The sequence below is a fragment of the Vipera ursinii genome (genome assembly GCF_947247035.1).
Source record: "Vipera ursinii genome assembly, chromosome: 14".
NCBI classification, from domain to species: Eukaryota; Metazoa; Chordata; class Lepidosauria; order Squamata; family Viperidae; genus Vipera; species Vipera ursinii.
The window spans coordinates 3,469,071-3,481,001 of record NC_139527.1 but is presented as its reverse complement, the minus strand read 5'-3'; the positions used below and the strand labels follow the sequence as shown (position 1 = coordinate 3,481,001).

General features: G+C 49.5%; 1 protein-coding gene across 9 annotated transcripts in view; it reads right to left on the bottom strand.

The window, feature by feature from the left end:
- Positions 1 to 11,931, bottom strand: part of TAOK3 (TAO kinase 3) — a 65,394-nt gene that overhangs the window by 20,839 nt on the left and 32,624 nt on the right. For 8 of the 9 annotated variants that reach the window (XM_083373535.1, XM_083373532.1, XM_083373538.1 and 5 more), the window contains 5 exons: positions 10,324 to 10,415; positions 9,850 to 9,943; positions 9,184 to 9,265; positions 7,977 to 8,144; positions 5,253 to 5,456 (listed from right to left, as the gene is read on the bottom strand). In XM_083373535.1, coding sequence (XP_083229661.1) covers positions 5,253 to 5,456; positions 7,977 to 8,144; positions 9,184 to 9,265; positions 9,850 to 9,943; positions 10,324 to 10,415 — 640 coding nt within the window. The remainder of the gene's footprint in view (positions 1 to 5,252; positions 5,457 to 7,976; positions 8,145 to 9,183; positions 9,266 to 9,849; positions 9,944 to 10,323; positions 10,416 to 11,931) is intronic. The other variant, XM_083373540.1, reaches the window with a different exon arrangement.

Here is an 11,931-nt window from a genome sequence, read left to right as displayed (position 1 = left end):
CTTTTCCCCCCCTCGGAACTCGGCTATCTGCTCTGGAGAAGCATGTTCTGGCTGGATGGCTGCAGCCTGGAGGAGGAGGAGGAGGAGGAGGAGGAGGAGGAGGAGGAGTGGGGGAAGGAAAGCAGGGGAGGTGGGAGAGAGAGAGAGAGAGAGAGAGAGAGAGAGAGAGAGAGAGAGAGAGAGAGAGAGAGAGAGAAGGAAAGGGAAAAAAAAAAGAAAGATAGGAAAACACCCCTCCTTTGGCCCTATCTGGGTTCTCCAAAGATTCGGTGGCCACTCAAAAGATGTTGCTTTCTAGTCATGATCCGGCACGGTTCTAGCATTTTCTCTCCATAGCCTTGCAAAGGATGAGAGGAGGGTGGTGGTGGTGGTTTTGTGTGTGTGTGTGTGTGTGTGTGTGTTTTTCGCATTTAAAGAGACAGAGCGCCCTTTTCCTACAAATGAATCCGGACCCGCGGCTTTCCCCGACTAGGCGCGGGAAAGCAGGAGGAGGATTCCAGTCCTGCGCTGGCTTTGCTGGCTTCTTGGGTGCACCTTCGGGGTGTTGCAGGGGTGGCGAGGCTGAAGGAGCTATAGATAGGATTGGGGGAATCCGGGGTGGGGGTGGGGTGGGGGAGACCTCTGACACAGAGTGGCCCCGATTCAGAAGACACCCCCCCCACACACACACACACGCACATGCTGGCCCGTGCCCAGGCTGGGTGGCCCTGAGGTTTGCTAACCCCTGCCCCTTTCTTTCCCCCCTCCCCGAGCCTCAGTGGGTCATCTGTGAAATGGGAATCAATTGCCATCTTCTACCAGCAACCAGGCTGAAGACGAAACGGGGCCCAACGGCGTGTGCTAAAAACCACTTAGGCGGGGTTATCTGTGGTCAAAGGAAAGAGCCAAAGAGATGCTGGCAAGTCGTTGTGTCGGGACGTATTTCTTAGACAAGGGGACCGACATCAAAAGACCAAAAAAAAAAAAAAAAAGTCCGCCGCTTACATTCTGACCATGTGCAGGAACGCGGGCGGCATTAGCGAGCGCAGGGAGTCCTTGTTTAACGACCACCGCTGGGACCGAGGCCGCTGAGCAAAGCCGTCGCTCAGCGCAAGAGTGCTCCTGAGCTTGACTTTCAAGCTTGCCGTGTTTTACGGCCTCGCAAAGCTCATCCCGTGCGAAGGCTGGTGGCGGCGAGGGGGTTTATTCATCCCCGTCATAAGGCCGAGGCATGAGGCGGTCGCTAAACAAGGACTATGACTCTAGAATGACTTGGTTCTGGCACCGTTGGGAGCTGCTGCCAAAAGACCCTTGCAGAAATATGTTAGTGAAGCTGCCGACGGAACCTCAAAGAGGCTGGAACACACATTCGTCGTTAAAGGAAGCACAGGTGGTGGGAGGTGGGTTCACTACACACAACAACAAGCACACGAGGGTGTGGACCACAGAGCAGGTTCTACTAGTTGGCCAAATTTTGAAAACCTGGCTTAGGGTTAGGGTTCTGCCTGCATCCACACACATCTCCTTCAATGATGGGTGGGAATTCCCCAAGAATTCTCGAAGGAGCTCCTCAAGCAAAAGCACGTACAGGTAGGTCCTCGACTTGTGACAATTGGGACTGGAATTTTCATCCCTGAGGAAGGCAGTCTTTCAATGAGTCACGCCCAGTTTTGATCACCTGAGCACTGGGACCCAAGGTGGTGCTTTTCCAGGGGTGCTCCAACTCTGAATGTCTATGGCAGAGGGCTTCAAACGTGACCCTTTGATGACTTGTGGACTTCAACTCCCAGAATTCCTCAGCCAGGCACGGTGTGAGAAATTCTGGGAGTTGAAGTTCACAAGTCATCAAAGGGCCACATCTGAAGACCCCTGGTCTATGGAGATCCTCCATCCAGGTCAGGGCAGGTCGTCCAGATTTGGACACTTGGCAACTCATATTTATGACGGTCGCGGTGTCCGGGGATCACGTGATACTCTTTTGTGACCTTCTGACCGACAAAGTCAATGGGGAAGTCGGATTCACTAAACAACTGTGTTGCGGTCGTAAGCTGAGGCTACAATGTCTGGGATCCTTGAGCGTCAGGATCTGTTTCTCTGTTGTTAGGAAGGAAGTAGCTGCTACTACTTCTTCAGCTACAACTGAAAAAGCTTCTCGGAGGAGAAACGAAACGTCTTCAAAGAAAAACAAGGAAGTCCAGTTGCCTTCTGAAAAAGCACCTTTGGGACAACCATGACCTGGACGACTGAGGATCTCCGTAGACGTACGGGATCTGGGCAGCACTTTTGATCCCAAAAGATCCTTCGGTCCAGCTGGGGGGGGTGTGTCAGGAATCTGTTTACCAATGTTGAAAGCAGCCGAGTCTTTTCTTGAGATTTATTTGTGGTGGTAAAGAGACGTGGCTCCTGTAAATAGCTGCGGACAGGGGCCTGGGCTCTCCAAAGTACTTTTAAAATCAAACTGGACCCATTGGGTCATCCCTTCAGAGATACCTCCTTACCTAAACAGGTAAACAGAAAGACAACGGGAGGAGGTGGGAAATACCATAGGAGCAGGAGTGATTTCCGACTTCCCGATGGCTTCCCCAATGACATGGCTCGAGAGAAGCTGGCAGGGAAGCTTGGAAACCATGATCACAGGGACCACAATTAACCATGGCAATGCTGCGGTATGTATGTAAATACATCTGGTGTGAAGGTCCTTGAAATTTCAATTTGCATGGGATCCCACGTACGCGTTCTTTAAGATAGCTGTGCCTTGATTCAAAGTTTTAGCGCGACGGTGCAACATTTGGGCTGACAGAAGGTTGCCAACCGACAAACAGGCAGGTGAGTTTTAGTATGATCTAGATGTGAAGGGCCGCGCTACAAAAGCTTATTAGTCTCATTAGGTGCTTTGCTGAATCTGATTCAGTGACACACGTTCTACTGAATAAATTTTATCTGTTAAGCAATATATTATTATTGCGGTAACAAAACTCTGCAATCTTGCTCAAGGTGCGTTAGCCAAGGTTCTGGCAAGGACTAACATGCATCGGGCCCAAATAATTGAGACGATGTGGGTTTCTATAAATTACTGCAAGTGAGGAAGATCTATCTGCTTTGACAATAATAGGGACAGCTATAATTTATTTGCACTGTTTGAAGCATCACCTATGACACCCCGGACCATGGCCCATTGTTCGAAACCGGGTCACGGGAGAGATAGGCAAGTGCGTGCACGTGTGATGCTCCACTCGTGCAAGGGGAGGGAGCGAGTGGAGCTTCATGAGCAAAGCTCCATTGGTATGAGAGGAGGGCACACGTGCCGCTTGCACAAATGGAGCTGTGTGCACGCCCCTGCCACTCACATGCCTCCTCCCTGCGCCAGGCTAGGCCGCCAAGCAGGAAAGCTTGGGGACCACTGACCTATGGGGTCTAAATTGAACAGGGGTCAAAGGGACCTTGAGATGGAACTTGCAGCAACAGTGAAAATATGATGTGGCAATGAGCTTTATCTGGCTTCTCCCAGGCGAAGCTGCCAGACTGGGAAGATTCCTGTGGAACAGGCACGGAGCAATAAAGTAGCTGGTTGGAAGTCTACACGCGTGGGTCTGGTTGTTCAGGCCTGACACCATCCCACATAAGTCACATTGGATCAGAAGGCTTGTTCTAATGAAACCACCTGGGTTTGGGCAACCAACACAATCTGAACGTTGTATTGACTTGAACCCTGAACAACGTACCTTCTTGGGGAGATCCGTGAGCAGCTATTTTTTGTCAAGAGAAGAATCCACTTGCAGGTCAGGATCGGGTGGGGAAGTGAGCAAAGTATCTGTGTTAGATTAGGGAGTGTGACCACTTGGGCCGCAGGACAACCACTTGGGGGCAGACAAACCTCCGGAGACAAGGCGGTGTTATAGGAAAGGACAGAGGTACACATGCGGGGTTGAAGGACACAATGAGAGCAGGGTGTGGTAGAGACTGACAAACATTCTTTAAAGCTGGATCTTAGAAACTTCCCCTTGTGGTTAACTTTATTTTTGTTTCCAACCCAACGCTACTCAAGATCTGCCCTGTGCATGAATCCTGCGTGGACACTGACCCTAAGCTCTTAAAGTAGGTAAACCCTTTAAAATAGTCCTCGACTTACAAGCACAATTGGGACCACAATTTCCACTGCTAAGCAAATTGTTTAAATGAGTCGGGCCTGATTTTACAACCTAAATAAATAAATAAATCACTGTAGCTAAGGGAAACGCACAATTGTCAAGTCAATCTAGGTTCCCCCTCCCCCCGTTGACTTGGCTTGTTGGAAGCCAACTGGGAAGGTTGCAAGTGGCGGTCATCAGATCCCAGGATGCGACCGTCACATACATACCTGCCAGGGGCAAAGCCCTTGAATTCTGATCACGCGACCGTGCGGATGATGTAACAGCAGTTTAAGTGTGAGGACCACTTGTCGCTCTCTTTTCTCAGTGGAGTCATAACTTTGAGTAGCCACTATGTAAATGATTGTAAGTCAAGGACTACCTGCCCTGATTAATAGGTTAAGGAAGACTCCCATCATCCTGGCCAAAGGTAGCTAAAAGGTTGAATCATGGTTAACTGGACCAAAATGTGTCAATCGGAGGGGTTTTGTTGCTCACCCTAGCAACTTCATCAAAGAAAAAAAAATAAAAAATAAAAAATGTGTAATGCAATATGTCAAGGGAGACTCAATCATCCAGGCCAGCAGCCCCCAAAATTTGTGGCTTGGCAAACTAGCTGGGGAGAAGGGGAGAGGAACTGGCATGTGTGAGCAGTGGATTGGCACGCACGTGTGCACGCGCTGCTCCATTCACGCAAGAGGCGCAGTCTTGGCTCCTTCAGGCTTCTCCGCGCCAAAAGCTTTTGGAAAGGGACGGAAGGCCTGAAGCAGCGCGAGATCGCTCCCGCAAAGCCTTTCGTCTGTTTGCAAAGAGAAGCGAGTGGAGCTTTGTGCGTGCAACAGGCCTGCCTCTCGCCCAGCCCAGTTCCAAATAGGCCACGCCCCGATAGTGGACTGTGTCCCAGGGGTTGGGGACCTCTGATCCGGACCAAAGGTATCTAAAATCTCCTGATATTTTATTTATTTTTTTTTTAAAAAAATTCCCTGATGAAGTTGCTTGGATGAGCCAATAAACCAATTTTGGCCCAGTGCCCACGATTCAACCCGGTTACCTTATGGGGCCTTCCAAACCTGCAAAGGAAGGGAGGTAAAACAGAGATCAGCCGAGAGCTGGGGGGAGTGGGGCAAAAGCACCCTCCGGACGTACCTTCTTAATCACAATAGAGGATGTGGAATTAATGGTGCTCTCGTCATGCATCAGAAGTAGCTCAGAACTGCTCTCCTCCATAACCTCCTGCATGCTGTTGACACTGCTGCTCTGGCTGCCCGTGCTCACAGACATGCTGGGGATTGAGTGATTGCTGCCCAGACTGTCCATCTTCCTAGTCAGGTTTGTCCCATGCTCACTGTCCTACAAAATAAGGAGCGGGAGGTTTAACGCCGGGATGAAAGGGACTGCCTGTCCACCAGAGGGAGACTAGAACAGGGACTATTCGGCAGACACAAAAAAGTGTGTCGCCTACTTCTTGGTCCCTTCCTCCTTCTGTGGGGTCCTGGGTGCCCTGCATGACATTTCATTATCCGGGGGAGAGGGGAGGAGGAGGAGGCTATTTTTGGCTAAGTGTCCTCGAAATCCCATCTCTTAGGCACCAGGTACGAAAGGGGAGAGTCGCACCTGGAAAAGGCATCACTTCTGTTTCCATGGCCAACAGTTAACCCCATCCGAGATGGTTTAAGCGATGGTTAAAAAAAAAAAAAAGTTAGTTGCTATGCAGCCTGGGTAATATCTGCCTTGGGTCGTTCCAGCAGCCACGTTGATAGGAAGCAGATGAAGGTGTCCGGCATGCATTTAGGTCCAGGTAGTCCTCGACTTACGTCCACAAGAGGAACTGGGATTCCCGTGGCTAAGCAAGGCGAGGCGGTGCTTACGTCAGCCAGGCTTTTTATATTTTTTTTGCCGTGGCGGTTGTTAAGCGAATCAGGTGGCCGCTAAGCGAATCCGGCTTGCAATGCTGGACTTGGCTTGTTGGAAGGCCGACAACGGGGATCACGGGATACTGCAAATACGTGCTTGGTTTGCCAAGCACCCGAATTTTGACCCCGATGGTTGTGAAGTGTGAGGCCTGGCCGTAAGCCGCTTTCTTCAGTGCCACTGTTAAGCTTGAATGGCCGCTAAACAAATGGTCGTTAAGTCGAGGAGTACCTGAATTCAGGTTTGCATGCTGCATGCAATTGGTTACTTGACGGGATCGATCAAGAACCGCTCCGGAAGAACGCAACTCAATCAGGTCTTCTCCAAACTCTGTCTCTCCCTTGCTAGTTGACGGGCACGCTGGTGGTAAAATGTCTGGGAGACAGGATCTTGGTCACAGGACTTTCTATACTGCCCTTGTGGCTTTTAAGCCAAGATTGCTTCTAGTCTAAAGAGCGGTGGTGGCCCAGTGGCTGGAAGGCAGAACTGCAGGCTAACTCTGTTCACTGCCAGTGGTTCGAACCTGGCCGGCTCAAGGTTGACTTAGCCTTCCATCCTTCCGAGGTCGGTAAAACGAGGACCCAGATTGTTTTTTTGGGGGGGCGGGGGGGGCAAGAGGCTGACATGGTAAACCGCTCAGAGAGGGCTGTGAAGCACTATTGCTGTAACTACACAGGGTCTCTTTGGAAACGTTTTTCACAGTCCGATTGCTTCTGCGGGAGAAAGCTGCCTTTTTATCGGACCATTTCCGAGTCTGCTACTCTGCGTCTTCCTGTTTCTCAAGGACATTCTCACCCACCACGACATAGACCATGCTAAGCCTATTGCCTGTTTTAACCAGGGCTTGTTGAACACACCATGGTGGCCTGCCTACAGAAGCTGGATAGAATGGTTAACAAAGCACAGTAAACCACGCATTTTCTTTACAGTTCTGTTTTGGTGCCTGCACAATAAATACTGCACTTTTATGTTTGATAAAGACGCAGCCTTCCATCCTTCCAAGGTCCTAAAACGAGGACCCAGATTTGGGGGACAAGATGCTGGCTCTGCAAATCACTTAGAGAGGGCTGTAAAGCATTGTGAAGTGGGTTATAAGTCTAAGTGCCATTGCTGTCTGTCTGTCTCTCTCTCTCTCTTTCTATTATCTATCTATCGTCTCTCTCTCTCTCTCTCTCTCTCTCTCTCTCTCTCTCTCTCTCTCTCTCTCATCTATCTATCTATCTATCTATCTATCTATCTATCTATCTATCTATCTATATATCTATCTATCCATCCATCCATCCATCCATCCATCCCTGGTGGCGCAGTGGCTAGAATGCAGTACTGTATGGAAAAAAGTCCCCCCCCCTGCATAAAGAAAGAAGAGGATCCCCTGAGGACGATATTCTCCAGTTGTCCTCTATACTGACTTTCCTCTGCTGCTTGATGATGCCCATGGACTAGCCTTATCTCCATTCCAAGGTGGAACGAAGTGACCATTGGCCCATCTCGTTTTAATTCAGCCACGGGAAAAGCAGTAGTTCTTACTGCTTGGGCTGGATGCTCTATCCACTCCGTTGGACGTGGCCATGATGGAAGACATCTTGACCCACTCTCTTTACTCTGGGGACACAATGGCAACTCTGCCTACCGGGCCCTCCCCATTGCCTTTGTTTACAACCGTTCTGGGATCTAATTAGGGCCTGGTGTCCATAGCAGTGACCAAAACCTGAGAGCAAACTTGATTTGCTTCAGATGTTCTGTTGCCATCTGTCTCAAGGACGGCCTCAAAAGGATCAGCGCCCCAGAAGGTCAGATGTACAGCAGTCTTGTTCCCAACCACATTCCTCGCATTGTGCTGGGAACCCAATGAACAAGGACGTGGAAGGGACCCTGTGAAGCAGGAGACACGTTGTTATTATTATTATTATGATGATGATGACTGCTATCATGTATCAGCGGTATAGATAAACTTGATACCTCCTCCTCTTCCTGAGACTCGTTCAGAGGGCCATTGTGGACCTCCTGGAAAAGGATTTTCTTCATTTTCCGATACTGAAGGTTATCCAGTTCTCGAACCGCATCCTTGGTTCTCTGAATCAAGTCTATGAGGACCCGGGGTGGACGCTGGCATCGTACAAATTCATGCTGGGTTTTAGAAGGATAACAGAAGCGTTCTGGATGAGAAGACAGAAGATGTAAAACGAGCCCCCCCCCCTCGCCCCACACAATCCCAGCACAACAGAAGCAGATCTCTCTCTCTCTCTCTCCCTTAAGGTAAAGGTAAAGGTTCCCCCGCACACGCGTGCTAGTCGTTTCTGACTCTAGGGGCCGGTGCTCATCTCCGTTTCAAAGCCGAAGAGCCAGCGCTTGTCCGTGGACATCTCCGTGGTCATGTGGCCAGCATGACTGGACGCCAAAGGCGCACGGAACGCTGTTACCTTCCCACAGGAGTGGTCCCTATTTCTCTACTTGCATTTTTACGTGCTTTCGAACTGCTAGGTTGGCAGAAGCTGGGACGAGTAACAGGCGCTCACTCTGTTACGCGGCACTCGGGATTCGACCCGCCAAACTGCCGACCTTCTGATCGACAAGCTCAGCGTCCTAACCCACTGAGCCACCGCGTCCCTTTCTTTTATGGTAGACAACGTTAATTGAAAATCGCCCTATTGCAACTGGGGAAGAAACAGGTATATTTTAATGGGGGGGGGGGCATCCTAAGTTAAAAGGGCATTCAAAGACCAGTTGGTCCTTGACTTACGACCACGAGTCCCAAATTTCCATCGCTAAGCAAGACAGTGGCTAAGTGAGTTTGGCCCACATTTAACCACTTTTCTTGCTGCAGTTACGAAGTGGATCACTGCCGCTGCTGAATTAAGTCACACGGCTTCCCCCATGGACTTTGCCTGTCAGAAGGTCGCAAATGGGGATCACGTGACACACACACATCCCCCCCTCCCCTCCGGGACACTCCGACCGTCCTAAAGACACGCCGGTTGCCAAGCGGCCAACTTGGAGCACTGTTAGAATGGGACCCTTGGGTTTCCTCAAGCTAGTCTAACACATCTGGAGGCAAATTTCTAGGGGTGGAATCAGGTGGGGAGGAAAGGTGGGCAGCCTCTGAAGGAAAACTCAGCTGCCTCCCCACTGCATCCTGTTTTCCCAAGCAGAAAGGTGCAAGCGTTACCCTCAAAAGTTCTGACGACGAAGGACGCTCCTGAGGTATTTTCTGCAAGCAGTAATCAACAAATCTTCTAAAAGAGTCTGTCCTGAAGTTGGGAACAGAAGGGATGTCAGAACATGCTCAGGAAGGAGAAGGGAAAGAAATGCAAGGTGTGGCAGCTGAGAATCATGGACTGCTAGCACCGATGATGTTATCCAGTTGGGTAATGCAATGTCTGCAAGGAAACTGCCAAGTTTCCACCCATTGTTTCTCGTCCTGCCCTCTGGTGCTTTGGCGAACGACGTGACCCCCCTCTTCTTGGTGGCAACCCCTCAGATACTGGAACTCTGCTATCATTGTCTCCCCTATTTCTTCTTTTCTTTAGCCACTAGCCAAACCCAAGTCCCGCAGCCGTTCTTCGTATGTTTTAGTCTCCAGGCCTTGGATCGTTTGAGTTGCTCTTCTCTGCTTAACTGAAAACTTAATGTGAGGTCCTGATTCTTCACGCCTGACAATACGCAACCTACAAACCGGATTGGTCTTTTTTTGGTGCCTCTGAGACTCCCAATGTTTTAAATGCTACTGACTGATTATTTCGTACTTTCTTAAACTGCCTGCGGCTCTCAGAACGGGACTCTTGCTGCAAAGCTATCGCGCACCCCCTCCTCCAGGAACCCACCCAACTCTTACCACTCGTTCGACTGCAGCGCGGGGGAATCATTTTGGGCGATGTGATATAAGGCACTCATAGCGTTCATGTTGAAAAGGGGAGGCTTCCGCTCGGCTGTCAGGAAAAAGGCAGAGAAAAAGAAAAGAAAAAATAGAGGCAAGGCGAGATAGCGTGGACTCACTGGGCAACTCCAGCCGGCTTTACAAGCCATAGGAAGATAAATGTAGAAACAATTAAAATTCCTGTTATAATAATAGGTAGTCCTCGTCTTACAACAGGTTGTTTAGTGACGGTTCAAAGTTACACCAGCCCAGGCAACTTTGAGGACCGAAAAGGGGCCCCCACAATTTTTGCGCCACTGTTTTGAGACGGTTTCAGCCAGAAGTCTTCTGGGACAATACTAGAATCCAGCAGAAGGTTATTTCTCAGAGAAAACCAGAATCAGCCAGAGCGATGGCATGAAATTCAACAGTTGTCAACTCTGACTGACTTACCTAACTCAATGCAGGTAATTCCGAGAGACCAAACATCCACCTTCCCGTCATACTGTCCATCATCCATGGCCAAGATTACTTCTGGAGCCATCCTACCACACATGAATTCAAAGAGGGGTGATTATGGGATGAAGAAAGAAAGAAAGAAAGAAAGAAAGAAAGAAAGAAAGAAAGAAAGAAAGAAAGAAAGAAAGAGAGGAAGGGAGAGAGGAAGGGAGAGAGGAAGGGAGAGAGGAAGGGAGGAAGGAAATATGGAAAGAAAGAAAGACAGAAAGAAAGACAGAAAGAAAGAAAGAAAGAAAGAAAGAAAGAAAGAAAGAAAGAAAGAAAGAGGAAAGAAAGAAAGGGAGAGAGGAAGGGAGAAGGGAGGAAGGAAATATGGAAAGAAAGAAAGAAAGAAAGAAAGAAAGAAAGAAAGAAAGAAAGAAAGAAAGAAAGAACAAAAGGAAGAAAGAAAGAAAAAGGAAGGAAGGAAGGGAAGAAATATGGAAAGAAAGAAAGAAAGAAAGAAAGAAAGAACAAAAGGAAGAAAGAAAGAAAAAGGAAGGAAGGAAGGGAAGAAATATGGAAAGAAAGAAAGGGGGAGGAAAAAAGAAAGAGGAAAGAATGAAAGAAAGGAAGGAGGAAGGAAGGAAAAAGAAAGAGGGAAGAAAGAAAAAAGAAAGAAGGAAAGAAGGGAAGAAGGAAGGAAAGAAAGAAGAAAGAGGGAGGGAGGGAGGAAAGAAAGAAATAAAGGAAGGAAGGAAGGAAGGAAGGAAGGGAGAGAGAGAGAGAGAGAGAGAGAGAGAGAGAGAGAGGGAAAAAAGCACAGCACCGCAACAAATGCGTTCACCCACCCCTCTTCATGTCCTCCTGACCAACCGGGCACAACTCAAAAAAAAAAAAAAAAAAAGAGAAAATCAGCATGGAACAGAATTAAGCCATGCTGGGGAGGTTTAAAATAATAACAACAATAACAATAATAGCAATCGTACTCGTACCTTAAGCCAAGAATCCCTTCCGGGGGGTGGGGGCTGGGGGTGGGGAGGGGATGACTATGGATGTATGGAGAATGCCAAAACGAAAAAAAAAAGGCCTCAGTGCAACATGCTGGCAAATGGGCAGCCCTCCGGCACTGTACCTGCATCCAGCCAAGCAGGGGCCGCAGGGCTCCTAGGGCACCAGTTCTCACCAGACTGGTGGTGAGTTTTCCCACTGAGACACCAACTGGCTTTTCTTGGAGAGGCTCGGCCTGGGGTGGCAGCTATGAAAGAAATAAGGGGATCTGGAGCACAGAAGGGAAAGTTGGGGGGGGTGTTGGGGGGGGAGAGAAGGCAAGGGGTCGCAAGGCAAACACAGAAGGGAGACAGACCCACACTAGAAGCGTGTCTGGGGGCTGACCTGGCAGAGGGGAAGAGACCGGCGCCCAGGTGGAGCTGGCCGGGTCCTCCTCCACCTGAGCATAATCTCCGACAGGTAGTCCTGGACTTACAGAAGGACCGCGGAAAAACCCTACAACTTACAACAGGGTTCTTGCAACTTGGCCCTTGGATGGCTCGCGGACTTCAACTCCCAGGATGCCTCAGCCAGGCACACGTGCCTGGCTGAGGCATCCTGGGAGTTGAAGTC